At 38.8% G+C, this 19,097-nt stretch overlaps 2 protein-coding genes across 5 annotated transcripts in view; one reads left to right on the top strand and one right to left on the bottom strand.

Annotated features, from left to right (window-relative positions):
- Window positions 1–19,097, top strand: part of LOC114662108 (gap junction beta-1 protein-like) — a 396,450-nt gene that overhangs the window by 171,024 nt on the left and 206,329 nt on the right. The window lies entirely within an intron of this gene.
- The window catches only part of LOC114662106 (zinc finger MYM-type protein 3-like), a 184,547-nt gene that overhangs the window by 103,535 nt on the left and 61,915 nt on the right, over window positions 1–19,097 (bottom strand). For all 3 annotated transcript variants that reach the window (XM_028815440.2, XM_028815442.2, XM_028815441.2), the window contains exon 3: window positions 5,753–5,835. In XM_028815440.2, coding sequence (XP_028671273.1) covers window positions 5,753–5,835 — 83 coding nt within the window. The remainder of the gene's footprint in view (window positions 1–5,752; window positions 5,836–19,097) is intronic.

Raw genomic sequence — 19,097 nt, 5'->3', positions numbered from 1 at the left:
AACTTGAGCTTTCGAGTTTCACACTATGTCACTCGATCAACTTCCTTTTGTTGTTTCTACCACTGTTTAAATGAACAAATAGTAATTTTTTCCTTGACTCCACTTGGTATTCGCTGAAATTCTTCTATTTTCCCTCGTACTTTTGCCACTGTCTTTCACAGAAAGCTGAGCTTAAGGGCTATTTAGCCGCCACTTGGTATTCGCTGAAATTCTTCTATTTTCCCTTGTATTTTTGCCATTGTCTTTCACAGAAAGCGCAGCATAAGGGCTATTTATATTGATTAGCATATTCAAAGAGGCGTAATTCTGGGAGGAGTTGGGGCGGGACAGAAGGCGCGTGCACGTGCGTTAATTTTCATACTGACCGGGATTTATGTAGCGGAAGAACGTAGAAGCTGGCATTCGCACAGGTTTATGTATCTGGATTTTTTTGTGCGTAAGCACATTTCCGCTTTTGTGCTTACGTCATGTTATAGTGAGAATTCTACGCACGGCGTTATGCATGAGGCCCCTGGAGATCAAGATCTGAAATGAAAGTGAGGTACTGGCATCAGCTGATCAATCCCCAGCTGACACGCCCAGCCGCTGCCAGATCTCTAACATGCAGCAACAGCACACAGCAACAAACATTTTATGTTGACTTATGTGAGAAACTATTGCTTTGTATGCCTTTTAGAAACCTGAGGTTTTTGGAAAAATATTCAGCCCTGGGAGTAAAGGGGGAAAAAAAAATCATGATAAACCACTGATTTAGTAATGTTGCCTTACTTCTCCCTTTTTCTCTCATAAGGCACAGCACGGGAGTTTTGTAACGTGTTTTTTTTTTTTTTTTCCCCTCCCAAGGCAGAAGGCTCAGAAGGATACACGGTCTGGGCTACAACACACATTTTCACACACTCTTCATAATGCGCTTTATTGCACGGTTGTAAATGGTGGAAAAGATTAGTAGCACTTGTAGCTTTTGTTGGGACTTGTTTTCTGCATTCTGTACAGAATACATTATTCTGCTGCTCATCTGACACTTTGAACCCGAACCAACCCGAAATAAATGAGCCATTGTTTTTCTTTTTTACCAACTAGCTCTTCTTTGATAGCTTCCTTCGTGTCTTTATCCATCTTCACCTGTCGCTGCCTGCAGGACTTACCGAGTGAAGCAGTGAGGGAGGGGCGAGTTGTGTTCAGAGAGGGAAAGAGGTGGGGCAGGGTGAAGTTGTGCGAGAGACAAATGGGGAGAAGAGAAAGGTTGAATTGGCGGCTGTACCAAAATAATTTTTAACGCAACATAGACTCGATATAAATGATATTGTCTCATCCTATATCTTGTATGAAAATGTTGAAATTTTTTAAAAACTCAATATATCACCCAGCCTTAACACAACCTAAAATTAGATTCCTGTACAGCAGGTCAGGTGCAAATGATCAGAGCATCATTAGAGAGGATCTTGGAGAAACCAGTCTTATTTTAACTTCAGGCATTTAGTTTGGTTTGCTCTTTGCTGTTGAAATGTGTTATCATGTTGGGTAAATAAAAAGATCTAACAATCAGAAATCGATCATTCCACTGTTCAGAAAATCATCCACAAGCAGAGAAGATTCAAACAACTGCCAATTTGTTTAAGGCCAGACAGCCCCAGCAGGTTCAGCCCTTAAGCAGATCTCAAGATGATGAAACAAGTCTCCAAGAATCCCAGAATTTAAACACAAGTGCATGAGTCTACCAAAAAAGGTTGCACACATGGGAGGTTTTTTTTTTGTTGTTGCAATCCAATCTAACCCATTTAAATGTCTGAGACCCATTCCTTGTTGAATCCCCGGCTGAATGTTAGTGCGCACCCCATTTAGACAACTGTAGACGACTTTCATAGTAGGGTTGGAGAATCAAGGAAAATAGTCATCGTTGATCAAAGACAAGCGTCAGAGCAATGTCGATTGCTTTATCTGTCTGAGGTGACCCATTGCAACCCAATTCACAAACCATCCATAACTCACAACCATTAAATAACTTGCAACTCAACAGCAATAACCTGCAATCCAACAGTTTACGAAACCACGCACTAAATCATGATTTTATTCCTGGGAACTTGCAGAACAATACACAGTTATCTTGAAAATGTAACAAGACTCAATATTTCACACCTCCAGTCTCAGAGCCCTGAATGATGTCACAGGGGTTATGTGGCTACAACAGCCACACAACAGGAGAATCCCTATTTTAACTCTTTTAGGGCGGATGTCGACTTTTGTCGACAGGAGGGGTTGAAGGCGAATGTCGACAAAAGTCGATATCCAGGGATAGGGGACGACAATCAGCTGTTAATGGCGACAAATCTCACTGTCATGTCACAGGCATTCCCTCTGTGCTTGGAGGAATGCTAGACTCGTTGACTCGGCAACTAAACTTTGCGTGTGCGTGAGTTGCGAAATGTAAACAATGGCAAGATGGCATCGACATGTGAAAAGGGAGCGAAGCAAGTGCAGAAAAGAAAACACTCGGCAGACGATGTTTTGCGCATTATCGCGGAGTCGGACTCTCGATTTTTCAGAATCGGATTTTATTGGCAGTGATCAGGAGATCGAGCAAGAGAGTGAGAAGCAGGCATCAGCTGATCAGACACCAGCCGATGCCGCGCCAGCAGATCTGCTGCCAGTTGAGTGCCTTCGCGCAGCCAATGCATCTACGGCAAGGTTTGCATGGGATAAATACCCAGACATTGATCCGTTGAGAGCCGATCTGGCTACCGGAGTTTACAAGACGGCATGGCTTGCTGTTGGACACGACAGATCACCAGCTGCTGTACTTCAGGCTGCTCTCTCCTGATGCTGCTTTTCAGCTACTGTCAGACGAGACAAACAGGTAGGCAGAGATTTTTTTTGAATCGCGGGCTGCGTTTGCATCGCATTCTTGTTTTTCAAAGTGGAAACCCACAACGAAAGACGAGATGAAGCGTGCTGTGGCATTACAAATAGAGATGGGACAGAACTGGTGATATAACTTCAGGGAGCATTGGTCCAAACGTGTTTTGTCCCCTGGTGGCTTAGGTACGTGCTGCTGCAAAGTTTTATTCACTTCTGTAATAAACAGAAGCAAATCCCATGGGGTGAGCCAGGCTATAATGCCATACATAAAGTTCATAAAGTTTCAGAAGATGAAAAGAGGTGACAATACGGTTTTCATGCAGGCAGAAAACTTGGTGGCAGTGGCATGGCACGATGGCAAATGGGTGACTTGTCTCTCTACAGTACACACTAACAATATATGTGAGAAAGTGCAGCAACAGACAATTGAAAAATAGGCACCAAAGCAACACATATTGTAAGGAGTGCAATATGGCAATGACTGAAATTGGCTGCTTTGAGCGAGATCAGACTTTGCTGTGTAAAATGTATGTGATATGTATGTGAAATCATAAGAGTATGCAGGCTCATACAACATGCAAGACAGTAACATTTGTCAAAAGTAAATATTTTTTGTTGATTTGATATGTTAAACAATTGCTTTGTGTTCTTTTTAAAAAAATGTTAGTTTTTGGAAAAATATTCAGCCCTGAGAGAAAAGAAACAAAAAAACAAATAGCCCTAAAAGAGTTAAGGGAGCTTTGCCGTAGTTCAGACTAGATTTACAGTATACTTTCCTAACAGGCACATTTTGGACATAACGACATGACAAAGAGTGACAAACAGGATTAAGTGTAATTTCCAAAAGTGAACCACAGTACACAGTATATGCTTCTCCATTTTATAGTTTGTATAAGGAGAAAATTCAAAATACACCTTGTAGCATAAAAATCAACTTTCAAGCACTTTGTCAGCTGGAGTCAAGTTTGCCCTAACGACAACAGAATATAAGCTATCCAAACAAAAATTCTAATAAGCTATTATTTGAAGAGACATGTAGAGTTGTAAATGGGAAACATACTGTAATATTGCATACTGCATCCAGAGCAATGGAGTGCTGCTGATGCTTAAAAGCAAATATTCAAAATCTTATCAACAAACGGTAATTTTGAATAATGCAAAGGTTTGGACAACCCTGACGAAATAACAAATTTTGTTGACATATGAAGTAAAAAAATAGTAAACACAACTTTGACAACAAACACATAATGACATTTTAATGAAAATTGTCATGTACAGTTACAATTTAGCGGAGGAACTGAAAAAACGTAAAAAGTTTGGAAACTTCATCAGTAAGGTGTCAGAATTCATTAGGTCCTTAATCTGGTCAAGTTTACCCCTTATTATGTGTTAGTCTGGTTAAGAATTGTAAAGAATTTGAAAGCTGATAATTCCAAAGCCTAATACACTGTTTGATTCCTCAACTGATAGATTGAACATCTTGTATATTGTGCAAGATTACAAAACAAAACCCACATATAGCTGCATGAGGCCTACAGGCAGGTTCTGCTGGGAAATGAGTGGTGGTGCACCATTGTAATGGACATTACCTTCATGGAAGAGTCATCAGAAGTAAACGTTTCCAATCTCATCACAAAAAAACAACATCTACATAAGACAATGGCATTTTAGGAACACATGCTGTGAACAGATAAAGTCAAAATCAAACTCTTTAGCCACAACTACAAAAGGTTTATTTTTGAGAAAAACTAAGCTCAACTTGAAGAACTGTTTACCACCTGTTAAGTACAGGGGTGGAACTACTGGGCGCTGAGGTTTTGTGGGAACAAGTGGCATTGCATTGTGCGAGTATAGGGAAGAATGAATTCCACCAAATATCAACAAATCTGAGAAAGTCAGGCAGTCAGTCAAGAAACTGAAGCTAAAAAAGGATGACTTCTACAACAAGACAACGACCCAAAACACACTTCGAAATCTACTATGAAGTACCTCAAGAAACATAAGGTGAAGGTTTTGGAATGGCCCTCGCAGTTCCCAGACTTGATCATCACTGAAAATCTGTGGGTAGATCTTAAACGTGCTGTGCACGTAAGACAGCCCAAGAAAATCTCACAGCTGGAAGAGATCTGCAAGGAAGAATGGGGAAAATGTCCAAAAGAAAAATTCAAAGACGCACAGCTGGCTACAAAAACCTTTGATAATTTTTGCAAAAGGGGGTGTTACCAAGTATTAACTTAGTAGGGTACCCAAACTGTTGCAAATATCACATTTACTCCTATTTCTTTCTTATTTTTTTTAGTTCTTCAAATAAACTGTAATGGTATATTAACATTTTCATTAAAATGCCACATTTTTAGTTTGTTTGCTGTCAAACTTGTTTTCACTATTTTTTTTTTTTTTTTTTACTTCAAATGTCAACAAAATATGTTTTTGGCCAAGGGTGTCCCAACTATTGCATGGACCTGAACTGTATATGAAATCTGAATATATGAATGTAAAAGCCCCTTTTATATTGTGTGGGAATATTTGGTTCTCATGGTGTTTTTACCAGTTGCATGATTCATATGCAATTCTTTAATCCCTGTATTACTGTGAAAACCAAAATGAAATTAATGATTAAAATGTTAAAATAGCATTTGGTATCCTTACAGTCATGCTAATATTACAATTTGTCATGGCTTCTCTGACACAAGTAGGAACAAGCACACCAATTTTTTTTACCAAGACTGCAAATGAGCAATCCTGATCTAGTACAGCAGCAGCAGCAGTTTGGCATGTGCATGCGAGTGTGTGTATAATGTATAAATTTTACATACACACAGATAATGCTATGTTTAAATATGTGCTCCAGTCAGGAGTTTTGCTAATATGAATAATATGTATGAGGCAAACTTACCATTCTGAGCTTTGGCCCTTCCCCTGGCTCTTCTTTGGCATCTTCAGTTTGGATAGGTTTAGTTTCATTCTCTTCAGAATTGCCTATAAAGGTGTGGGATTTAAAAAGATGGCTTAATAAACTTATGATGCTTAAACTATATATACTATGCATATTTTTAAATGCTTAAACTCAAATCCAGAAGGATAGATGCAAGCAAGACACCTTCTCTGCCATTCTAGCTAATTCTCAATTTGTAAAGCTTCCTGTGTACCAAGTATAACAGAAATGTGCATTTCCAGAAACCATATGATCTAGTTTTCAACAAATAAATCAAGCATACTTTTACCTCAAACCTAATTACAAAAATGTAATATTCGCCTGAGTAGTTCAGAGCCAAAATAAGACAGTCTAGGAAAAATTCTACACAAATTCTAGTGGATGTAAAACAGGTAAACCAACAACAATTCAATGTGGGTGTCAATAAAGCTGAAATCAAGGGCTAGAATTCTAAAATGTTGTCAAAATTGGTCCAGAGTTGATTGTATGGTTTTAACTGCTAGATGGCAGCAAAAACCATAAAAAAGAGACTGAAGCACTTTTTCCATGCAGCACAGCATCAAATATCAGCCATCAATCTCATTCGCCAAACAGATTAACGGAAAGTCATTTTCCAGCTACATAGGGAAAGGAAACAAAATAAAAACAAAACACAAAGCGAGCTAGTCTATTGTGTGTACTGTAGATTTTAGCAAAAGGCATATTGCAAGCTGTATGGAGCATGTAATTGGTTGCTTTTAACACTATCAAAATCAAGTTCAAATTTACCAAATATAGAGTGTACAGTGATCCCTCGCTATATCGCGCTTCGCCTTTCGCGGCTTCACTCCATCGCGGATTTTATATGTAAGCATATTTAAATATATATCGCGGATTTTTTGCTGGTTCGCGGATTTCTGCGGACAATGGGTCTTTTAATTTCTGGTACATGCTTCCTCAGTTGGTTTGCCCAGTTGATTTCATACAAGGGAAACTATTGGCAGATGGCTGAGAAGCTACCCAGCTTACTTTTCTTCTCTCTCTTGTGCTGACTTTCTCTGATCCTGACGTAGGGGGATTGAGCACACCTAGACGATACTGACGCTCGTCTAAAAATGCTGAAAGATTATCTTCACGTTGCTATCTTTTGTGCAGCTGCTTCCTGAAACGACATGCTGCACGGTGCTTCGCATACTTAAAAGCTCGAAGGGCACGTATTTTTTGATTGAAAAACAAACTCTGTCTCTCTCTATCTCTCTCTCTATCTCTCTCTCTGCTCCTGACGGAGGGGGTGTGAGCTGCCGCCTTCAACAGCTTTGTGCCGCGGTGCTTCGCATACTTAAAAGCCAAACAGCCCTATTGATTTGTTTGCTCTTCTCTATCTCTCTGACATCTGCTCCTGAAGCGCACTCCTTTGAAGAGGAAGATATGTTTGCATTCTTTTAATTGTGAGAGGGAACTGTCATCTCTGTCTTGTCATGGAGCACAGTTTAAACTTTAGTAAAAGAGACAAATGTTTGTTTGCAGTGTTTGAATAACGTTCCTGTCTCTCTACAACCTCCTGTGTTTCTGCGCAAATCTGTGACCCAAGCATGACAATATAAAAATAACCATATAAACATATGGTTTGTACTTCGCGGATTTTCTTATTTCGCAGGTGGCTCTGGAACGCAACCCCCGCGACGGAGGAGGGATTACTGTATATAGGGTTCATGTTGTTTTATACATTTGTTAGTTTTATGTTTTGCACAATCATAAAAAAACAAAATGTGCCTTTTTCCCCAAACATTATGAAGGGCACTCTACAGGGATGTCAAAAGAACTTACACTTTTCAGTACTAGTTGATACTAATATTTCAAACATATAATGGTTCTAACTTTTTTCAGTATCGGCAGCACTGAATGACAGTTGGTACTGGACTTTGAAGTTAAAATAAGGTCCATTCATATCATCCCCAAAATGTGACAAATATAGTGAAAGCACATCTGTCATATATTTGAAAAGGTATGTTGGTGAATGCAATGCAGTCTACCAGTTAAACTGCAGGTTCAGTTAATATTGTACTGCTGCACTAGTATACAGACTAAGCAATAAAGTCTGATCAGTCATATAAGATACGTTGAAAACAGTACAACAAAGAATGTTTTACAGTTGTGGTGAAATAATGTATTAATGTAAAACTGGTAAGATTGACTTCATGCAGAACATTTAAGTTTGGACAAATGTAATAATAATAATAAAAATAAAAGGAGAGACAGATTTGGAAAAGTAAAGTTCTAGGATTTTGTGGCATTTGAAAACTGAATCAATTTGACTCATCCACTACTCTAGCTTGTTTTTAAACAGCTAAAGTTGCAAATACAAATCAAACAATAGCAAATGTCACAAGCAAACCAGAGTGATTACCTGATAAACCAGATTTTAAAAGTATGATGTTACAAAAACAGATTTAAAGAATTTGTTTAAATGAAAATACCCTGAATTATCTTGGAGTTCACTAATTTAACAGTACAGATTATAATATTTGAATTTTCATGTTTAGTAAGGAGTATTTTTCAGTTACTGGAGAGAACATGTCAGAATAAATTTTGAATGTGCACATAGTAAGAAAAATTAGAAAGTCCATGTTGACATCTTTTATAAACCCTATTTTGAAATTACCTAAAGATTATAAAATTTACCCCATACATTGTTAAATTGGGGGGGGATCTTCATGTTCATCACACATTAAAATTCAAACCCTTAATTTGATATTTATGAATCACAGTACTAGTTTACTTAAATAATAAGTTAGGTAACTTCTTCATGGGTATACTAGGGCCCTATGGAATCAGTTTTATTTTTTCACAAATTCCGCTTTATTTTTTTGATTTTTGGTTGTCCGTTTTATTTTTCCTTGATTCGGATTTTTGGGTTCTTATTTTTTTTTTTAACTGTAAGTAGCAACAGCTACAACAAAACAAACAATAATGAAATGGCACTATAGATTCATTTTAATGAAACAGCACACTAGCACAACTGAACCTTATATTGCAGTTCCATTCATCAGGTAGGAGCCCAAATCCTTCACGATGCTGTATGCCGAGACTACAGAAGGACAGTGAGTGCCCTCCAGAATTGTAAGAACTGTTACTAGTTTGATGCATCCTTCTGAGATGGAGATTAACTTCAGTTTTAGGGTCTAGGATATTTGTTACAGCCTGAGCTGATGTGTTCTCGGCTAGAAATAACTTTTTGTAGAACAGCCTGAGCTGATGTGTTCTCGGCTAGAAATAACTTTTTGTAGAGGTGAACATGTTCAGTGAGGTACCCTACTGATTTGAACCAGCTATTCCACCTGGTGTTTCCTGCCTCCAAGGTTCCTGGCAGACTTCTGGAAGAAGGCAGACTTTACCCACATCACTAGTGATGCAGCCTCACTAAAATATATATAGTGCTGCCTGGTCTCTCCCACCAAACTGATGATGTGACACAAGCAGTTTGAATGTACACTGTTAGGCATAACCTCTTTTAAAACTTCCTGGTATGCTTTTAGACAGTATGATGTATTGTCTGTAACCACTGCTAAAACATCATTAAGATTCAGCTGGTTGTTGTGAAGGGACTGAAGTGCTGCCTGTGAAAAGGTGGAAAAGTTGCAGCTCTGCATAAAGATAACATCTGCCAAAAAGTACTGGTCTTCAGTACCTGTAATTTTTATTTATGTACATTATTTATAATCATTTTTAAACCTTAAATGTTTACATACTGAAAATGTGCATCATTACATCTGTAGCTTCGTACATTATTTATAATCATTTTTAAACCTTAAATGTTTACATACTGAAAACGTGCATCATTACATCTGTAGCTTCATCTACTGCATATCTCAAAATAATTACAAGCAAAAGCAAACTAATCTGCAAGATGCTAAATCTGAGAATTAAACAGAAAAAAAGAAAGAGAAACCCGCTTTTAAGGGCTCACTGCATCTGAGGAGAAGCCTGCTCTTCTGCCCAGGTTTGTAGGTATCGAGTTTACAATGGAAGAGTCAAATGTGGACCTTGCGATGCCTTGTCACCCTGAGGCAAAACATTTATCAAATCTAAAAACATCGTTCTTAATTTTTAAAAGGGAACCCGTTAACAACCAGTGTCATTCACTAATAACATTTTTCTACGGGAAAAACTGTTAATACCAGTTAAATATAACTTAATGTACAATTAGAACTGCCTACATAAAAGAATTACCATACAGCCAAATGTTTACTCAGCTATCACTATGTTGAGAAATAAGTGGTCTCGGCTATCTGTTGTTTCATCAACTACAACATAAATTTTACTGCCACTAATCTTTTGAAGAATGGCATCCATATGTTGTTCAAATACAAGGGCCAAATGAGTTTGACAAAGACTTCTATCATTTTCTGGCAGCACGCCTCCTTGTTTACAATGCTTCATAAAGAAAGGATCTTAATTTCTCCTTCTTCTTGAAATGTTTTTTAGATTTGATGTGGTCATAGCAAGCATCTTTTCATGTTCAGTATATGTTGGCAAAACTTGCAGATAAGTTGTCCAGATTCATAAAAGTCACCGGGATATTGTTGTGCCCTCAACTTTGCAGTTAAGCTCGTGTTTTAGTTTTTGAGATGTATCTTAGTTTTTTTAGGGTATTTGATACTGCTCGCTTCGACATTTCTGTCTCGTGCAGCTAGCTAATTCGCAGGCCTTTAAAGAGAAAGCAAACAAGAAACACGCGTACAAACAGATAGAGGCTGAATTTCTATGAAGAATTGTATTCATCTGAAAAACAACATTTCCACACATGCGTTATGCGTTAATTCTGTGATTCCGTCCGTGTTTTCTGCATTGCGGATAACATAGGGCCCTAGCATACCAGTATTTTAAAGTTGTTGTTACTACTGTAGCAGTGAAGCATAGGTTGTGGCAGGCAAAATTACATAGTGATTAAGGCTTTGAACTTCAAACCCTAAGGTTGTGGGTTCAAACTGATCTACTTGCACAGTGTGCTCATGAGCACACTTCACCTGTCTGTGCTCCAACTGGAAAAACAAAAGAAATTGAACCAGTTGCATCTCAAATATTGTAAATCATCTTGGATAAAGGTGGCACCCAAAGAAGTAAATGTATTAGTATTTATACATTTTATATTCTATTACAGAAAAGCCACAATATTGTTGACATTAATAATGGAGGTACAGTGAACCCTCGTTTATCACGGTTAATCCGTTCCAGACTCTACTGCGATAAATGAATTTCCGCGAAGTAGGATTCTTTATTTATAAATCGAATATTTTTGCAGTTAGAGTATAGAAAACCTGTTTACGACCTTCTAAATACATTTTTTAACATTACTAGCGCCCTCTAGACATGAAATAACACCCTTTAGTCACCATTACACTCATATTAGACATTACAAATATAATTATTATTGTACTGTACATTTAATTACACACATACACACACACACAGTTCTTACACACAACTACTAACCTATGAAGGCACGACCTCAGTAGGAGAGTCTTCAGGTGGTGCAGTATCTTCAGCAGGTGCGTCGTTGTCTTCTTCCGCTAAAGGAGTACTAGGAGTAGGCATTGGGTGTCTGGGTGCGCGGCTGAAGAACATCGTGATAGGCAGTTGCTGGCGCTGTCTTTTCATAAGCGTGAGGAGGCTTTTGTAGGGTTCTATCACTCCATCAGGTGCATTCTGGAACTGCAATGCACGCATCATTTGTGAGTCCCATTCGCCAATCATGTCCTGTACTACCTTAATAGTTCCCACAACTTGCGGGAGACACTCAAGTGTAAGGCTAACTTCCTCCTGCTGACCCCCAGGAACCTCTGGGTGCTCTTCCTCCTCCTCACTCGCAGACTTAATCATCTCCACCAGATCCTCGTCAGTTAAGGGATCCAAATGTGTCTCCAGCAGCTCATCCACGTCATCACGGGTCATATCCGCGAAACCTTCTCCTCTCAGCATCCGGGCTAGCCTAACTGCCTTATCCACTTTCCATCTTCGATCATATCCAAGAGTTTCACCTTCTCCTGGATAGTAAGCATCTTCCTCCTGCGCTTAGTTTCATTGTCAGAAGGCTTAGAAAAAGTAGCACGTTTAGGAGCCATCGTGGGGCTTAGATAAAAGTTCTCAGAAAGCGCATGCATAGTGACATAGTGTGTATGAGAAAAAACCACAATAGAGTGAAGCCGCGAAAGTCTAAGCGTGATATAGCGAGGGATCACTGTACTTTTAATAAAAAATGGTTGAACAGGATTTCTGTTTTTGCTATGGTATTGAAAGATATCGAGAATCACAAAATTTCATTGGTATCAAATACTGAAATCCTGGCATCATGACATCCTTATCAAGGATTTCTTTAAAGAAAACTGGCTTTAGATACATCCACAGCTAAGGAAACCACCTAACTCTGAAAAAATGACATTTCAGCAGTAAAATATGGACTTTGTATGATGTCCAACACAACTCAACCCAAAAATAAACCAATAATAAAAATCGTTCAAATAACATGTTGATGTAAATGTCCGTATGCAAGAAAAAGTAATATCCACCTTAGACATTGCGGTATCTGTTTGCTCAACATGACACCAAGAAGAAATGATTGAGCTGCATTTGTATGTCTGCTTTTATCCCTTCAGCAAGAACTTTTACATGTACCATAAATTTACACAGGATGTTACAGACTTGCATCAAATGTATGCTTTTATTATGTGATAATAATAGCGTCTCACTACTGAAAGTGCTAAATAAAAGCAGAACGAAGAGATTCTAACCTAGGATTTCAAGGCTGTTAACTGGTAGCTTTTCCACTGCACCATCTGCATAACTCAAACACAAAGCAGTGCTACAACTGTGACAACTGCTTAAAAATGAAATGCGATCGTCTTTTATTTTATACCGACTTGATACCTGGGCTTCAGCAACATGTCAATTGAGCAATTTCTTTTTCTTCGATTTTATTCTTGAATAAAAGAATACTTATTTTTTTGCTTTTTTTGTGAAAGTGTTTATTGGATATTTGGGCTTCAGTTTTCACACATCCTACACTTCACGTCAATGTTATACTGTAACATATGAAAACATTTTCTATTTTAGCCACGTGTTCAGCATTTCTTGCCTCACATTTCCTCTGTCATTCTGTATTTACACAGATCACTGTAGATACAAAACACACATGACATGTATGGATTTCAAATTAGGAATTTCATTACCTGTATAATTCCATACAAACGCATCGCCAAATAAACACTTCAACACAGATTTGAACTGTGACGATTAAAGCAGGACGATGCCTTCATCTGAATGAATATGGGATTGTAGGAGTTCTGCTAAACCACTCATTTGTAAAACAAAAGCAGGCTTTTAGCGTAGTGATAAGGAGCTACTAGCTTCTTGTCGTATGTCAGGAAAATTTAAGGAAGTATGGGGCAACGAAACAAATCATAAGCTTCAGGGGACTCTAGTGTTAAACGGAAAAACAAATTTTAGTATTTAAGTACTGTGAAGCCAACCCGAACACAGAAAAGCAGACAACACCCATTTATTTACAATTGGGGAGCAAATCACCCTGCTCCCCACAGCACAGTGCACCAATCACCCAACACCCAAAAAACTATTCAGTCCTTTTCTTGCTGCCAGTCCTTCTGCCTCCACTCCTCATGCTTTGTCCTCTTCCTCCCGACTCTGGTCCCCCCCAATGGTGGGGACTGGCCCCCTTTTTATAGGGCAACTGGAAGGATTCCAGGTGCCCAACGATCTTCTTCAGGCCACACTTCTACCAAGGAAATGTGGACAAATAAGGCCCTTTGAAAGGTCCATGCACCCCCTGGCGGAGGCCACAAGTTCCAACAGGGTTGTGTTCCCATGCTCATGACCCATGGTCCTGCTGGAAACCAAGGGGGCTGCCCTCTATTGATCCAGGGGAGAAAGTGTCCTGAAAATACTTTCTCCCCAGGTCCTTCCTCACTCTGGGCGTGCCGGCCGGGTAAGGACTCGTTTATACTTCACACTCAGAATGTGTACGCACCCGCATCATGGCTGCCACACGTTCTCAGCGTTCATTTGACGCGTCCTCTGAGCAGGCCCTCAGAAATTAACGTGACACGTGCATGAGTTGCAGTACCAGCAAGAAGTCGGGGGGTGCAGTGTGATAAAAGTCGGAATGTGACATCAGAGTCTCTGTTTACTATCTACATGTGGCAGAAAGCCTCTATGCGGATCCTATGGGATCGATATGCGCCCTTCAATGTTTGATGAATGGTTTGATGTGGTGAAGCAAAATGCCGACATACAAATGCATTCGTGGTGCTTTTATATTCAAGAGTCGCATATTCCTGATCGTAATGACACGATACATTTTAAAAGTCTCACATTCCATCTTTTGTGCCGTCTTTTTTTTTTTTTGCAACTTCACAACAGCAACATAAATGTGCAGCGCTGTATTTGAGCCACAGAGAAAAAAAAAAATTAAGGACAGGGTGAAAACGTGTATTTTGTGATTAAAGTGGAAATTTTGGCTTTAATTTCGAAATGTCCACTTTAACCTCATAGTTTACTTTATCATTAAAGCAGACCGTCGTAAAGGTCATCCCAGTTTTTAATCGCTATGAGCTTCTTGGACCTGATAGCAGCGGCAAGCAGCAATAGATCACCACACAGAACACATTAAATGTATGATATCCCAACTCTCTGCAAATTTAGAATCTTTAGATTTATACTTGATGCCACTTTCATGATGAAATGCACCAAAGTATGTATGTTACATTTTATAAATAAATCATTAATTTCGTTTAAATAATGAATACTGTTAATAATTACACACATGGGGGTGACACGGTGGCAGAGCGGTAGCACCGCTGACTCACAGGGAGTCATGTCACTGGTATTACCTGCTTGGAGTTTACATGTTTTCCTGCTGGGTTTCCACAGTGTGCTCCGGTTTCCTTCAAAAGATATGCAGATTTGGGGATTTTGTGCCGCTAAAATGATGCCAGTGTTATGTGAGTGCTTGTATTCACTTTGCGATGAGCTGAGGTCCCTTCCAGGGATTGTTTCTGCCTCATGCCCAATGCTTGCTGGAATGAACACATCCCTGGATTGATGGATTTAATCATTAAACATCCTTTTCAGAGATATTGCGGTAAGGTGTCATCGGAATTTAATGGATGTTTCAGGCAATTCAGAACACAGTGAAGCCAAACCTATTCTCACCGTGATGATATCTAGCAGTGCCACCTGCTGGATTCCTCCAGATTTATGTAAAGTATGCGCGCAAGTATAAATAGTAAAACGCTTGCGTAGCAGGAGCGTCCGCTGCAGCTTGCGTCGCATCATGTGAAGTATAAACCCGGCCTAAGGGTTCCGGCCGCCAATCACAGTACAAATAAAATGCACGACCATGCATGTTTTATCATAGAGGCGTACTTGCTTAGCATCAAGCAAAATAATATCTCACTTGTAAATTTTATTCCAGACCACACTCAAAGTACCGGATTTTCCTTGTACTCTGTAAATTAAAACACTCCTAACTGAAACCTCTTTAGCCCGATAGCATTGATGGTTACCACAAAACTTCAAATAATTAATACATCTCCAGTAATAGCAAGTCTTATGCTAAGTTTTTAATCCATACAAGATAAATTTTCATACTATCAATTACTGCTTGTACCAAATGCAAATATTTGAAACAAAAGGCAACTGTGGTTTGCGCATAAGCAACTAGAATTTAAAAGTGATGCTACAGGCCGGTACAGATTTCCACATTAACCCATTCCACAGCTTAAATAAGACTCACCTATTTAAGCAAGTGCATACATATCTTGTTTTTATGGGCAAAACTAAAACAAGACTCGCATTCGTTTGGGCAGATTCAAGTGCAAATAAAATGGCACAAAGAAAATGGCAACAAAACAGCCTACAGTACATAGTATAAGACTCAATCCACACTAACACAGATACATTTGTAAATGCAGGTCCTGTTATTCTGTTTAGCCTTTTATATTTGCACTGAAGAAGTTAGTGCTGGGCGCTATGACCAAAATTCTATACAACGGTATTTTTTCAAAATTATACCGGTCTCACGGTATTCAACGGTATTTTTTTCCCCATGCATGAGTGGATGTTAACCACATTTTCCACTTCAATTACTGCAGTAGACCGGCTAAGAATAACCTATTCCACTTTCATGAGAATTGTACATTGTACAAAAAAACATTTTAATGTGCACACAAGTATTAATACAGGTTTGCAGGACACCATAAAGTGATAGTTTTCAAGGGGGTGGCACTAATGAAGAGAAGGAATCACATTGCATGACAGATGAAGTCAAAATATAGAGCCTTTTTATTGAACAAAGTTTGCAAACAACTAAAATTTTGACAACATATTTTCAGCCATCTAAAGAGGCATTTAGACTTGGTAAAATATCCAGAGATGCTTGTCAAAAATTGTATTGCACTGAACATGTCTTAGAAAAGGAATAAATAGTAAATATTTTTTGTAAACCAACTACACTTTCTGTTAATGTTAACAATCTCTGTCCACTGACACGTTAGCTATATGGATAGTAATGGCGTTGGTTATTATCTCGATCCACCGTTTGCTTTTTTTGTCATATCTAGTACCTCTAGCGAACGCGTCTACAAGTACAAGTGATGTCTGACTCAAGTGTCCTCTAGCTGTTTCAGTTTTACCTGAGGACGTGGAGGGGGCCAATCTTAGTTCCATACATTCATGGTACTCTAAAGCATGTTTGTGGCTAAGGTGGTGCAGCAAATTGCTCGTGATGTTGCCTCTGGTGACAACTTTAGCTCGACAGCATTTGCAGTAAATAGTTGTTTGGTCCACGTCCGACCTTTTAAAGCTAAAGTATCTCCAGACAACAGACACGGTTCCTTTTTTTGGCAAAACTTCTTATGTGTCATCATGTTCAACTTTATCGTCTGCTACAGCTTCAGTTTTGGAATGTTCTCTGTCCATTTTCACTGCTCAATACCTCCACTAACACATTACTCCGTTGCATGCCTGTTTAGCAGTGTAGCAGTGAAAAAGGTCCCGCCTTAAACAGTTTCTCGCTGCACCACATCCTGAACATTGTTTAGGATATTTAAACCGGTACTGTGGTATAAGAAAAATCCATATCATAACAAAAATAAAAAACAGTTTTCAGTACGAAACGATATACCTCCCAGCACTAGAAGAAGTATTTTCAGTCATGGAAAAGGCTCTACAAAGTCTACTAATTTGAAAACATTGGCATTCACATAGCAGTGTGGATAGGGAAAAAGCTTATTAAAAATGCTGAAAGTACAATAAAGCACATAATTTTATTTTTTTTCTTCTCTACTCATGAGCTTCTAATACCCCACTCCCCCACCCCCAAACCCAAATACAGTGGAACCTCGGTTCACGACCATAATTCGTTCCAAAACTCTGGTCGTAACCCGATTTGGTCGTGAACCGAAGTAATTTCCCCCATAGGATTGTATGTAAATACAATTAATCCATTCCAGACCATACAAACTGTATGTAAATATATATATTTTTTAAGTTTTTAAGTACAAATATAGTTAATTAAACCATAGAATGCACAGCGTAATAGTAAACTAAATGTAAAAACATTGAATAACACTGAGTAAACCTTGAACAACAGAGAAAACTAACACTGCAATAGTTCACGCTATAGCGCTACCAACCGCTGGCTAAAAACACTTTTTTTTTTAAATGAGTTTTAAGCACAGGGAAAAAATTGAACATTTGAATCCGTAATTTAATAAACCACCAAGAAAAGTAACATTGCAACAATGCACACTACGAACCGATCGCTGTAAACAGAAGTGAAAACAAAAACAAGCCCAGTGCATTCTTTGACTGCCTTCTCTACCTTATGCGTCCAGCTCTCTCTCTCCTGCTGCCTGTGTGTGTGTGTCCCTCTCTCGTGTGTGTGTGTGTCTCTCTCTCTCTCACGCTGCCTCTGTGTGTGTGTGTTTTGTGTGTGTGTGTGTCTCTCGCGCTGCTTGTGTGTCTCTCTCACGCCTGTGTGTGTGTGTGTCTCTCTCTCTCTCTCTTGCTCGCTGCACAGGAAATGCACAGGGAGAGACTGAACACGTACAAACCGAAAGGGAAACTGGCTTGTTCATATACCGAGTGTGTGGTCGTGAACATATGCAAAAGTTTGGTGAACTTTTTGGTTGTAAACCGATTTGTATGTGTTCCGAAACGTTCGTGAACCGAGGTTCCACTGTACTCAACAATGTGGAATATTTACAATTCAGGCTTGTTTTTCTTAAATAAGAGAACTAAAAGATAGAAAGAATAAACACAAAACTGAGCATTATGAACAATGATACACATCCTGACACACTGTCATTAAGTATTTTAAGCCAATGAATTACCGTATATACTCTCGTTTAAGTTCTCACGAGTATAAGTCTGGGCTTGATTGCATTGTATAATTTTCGGTATTTTATAATGTCGGCCGTATAAGTCGAATGCGGAAAACTCAAGCTATTGGTCCAAGAGAGAATGTTATGCTAACACCCACCTGAGAGAGTAACCACGTAACAATGCATTGTGCCTACATGACCACACATTAATATCCAAACTATTCTGAAGCGATGTTTACACTGTTTTGTTTTTTATTTGTATCTCACACCCTAATACACCTTTATCATAAGAGCATCCCTTATCTACGATGGAGCATTCGGTCAGAAGAAAATATAAAGCTGGTTTCAAATTAAAAGTCGTTGAAGTAGCGAAAGAAACTGGTAACTGCACTGCTGCAACATTGGAGGAAGCAAGATGATGTTAAAAAAAAAAATCTAAGTGTCACATTTTTGAATGGACATGTAAGGGGGGTATGATTTTATGATCAATTTTTCAGGTTTCAGGACCGAACTTTTATGCCAGTATATACGGTATTTAGCAGAAATGTTTCAGAAATGCTACTGGGGTTCCTTTATGCCAACGCAAATATGCATTTATAATGCCTCACTGTGACTGCTTGTGATTCTAGTGTGTATTTGAGAGGGTTGTTATTGTTTGTTTTTGGGGCGGAGTGGTGGCTCTGAGGCTAGGGATCTGCACTGGCAATCGGAAGGTTGCCGGTTCGAATCCCGTAAATGCCAAAAGGGACTCTGCTCTGTTGGGCCCTTAAGCAAGGCCCTTAACCTGCAATTGCTAAGCGCTTTGAGTAGTGAGAAAAGCGCTATATAAATGCAAAAAAAAAAATTATTATTATTATTAATAGTACTTACTTACTTATTTAGCTTATGTAAAATGTTTAAAATGTCTGTAAAATATTTCTGAGCTCTGG

Source organism: Erpetoichthys calabaricus, chromosome 12 (genome assembly GCF_900747795.2).
Source record: "Erpetoichthys calabaricus chromosome 12, fErpCal1.3, whole genome shotgun sequence".
Taxonomy (NCBI): domain Eukaryota; kingdom Metazoa; phylum Chordata; class Cladistia; order Polypteriformes; family Polypteridae; genus Erpetoichthys; species Erpetoichthys calabaricus.
The sequence above is the reverse complement of the archived record's forward strand: the minus strand, read 5'-3'. Positions and strand labels throughout refer to the sequence as shown.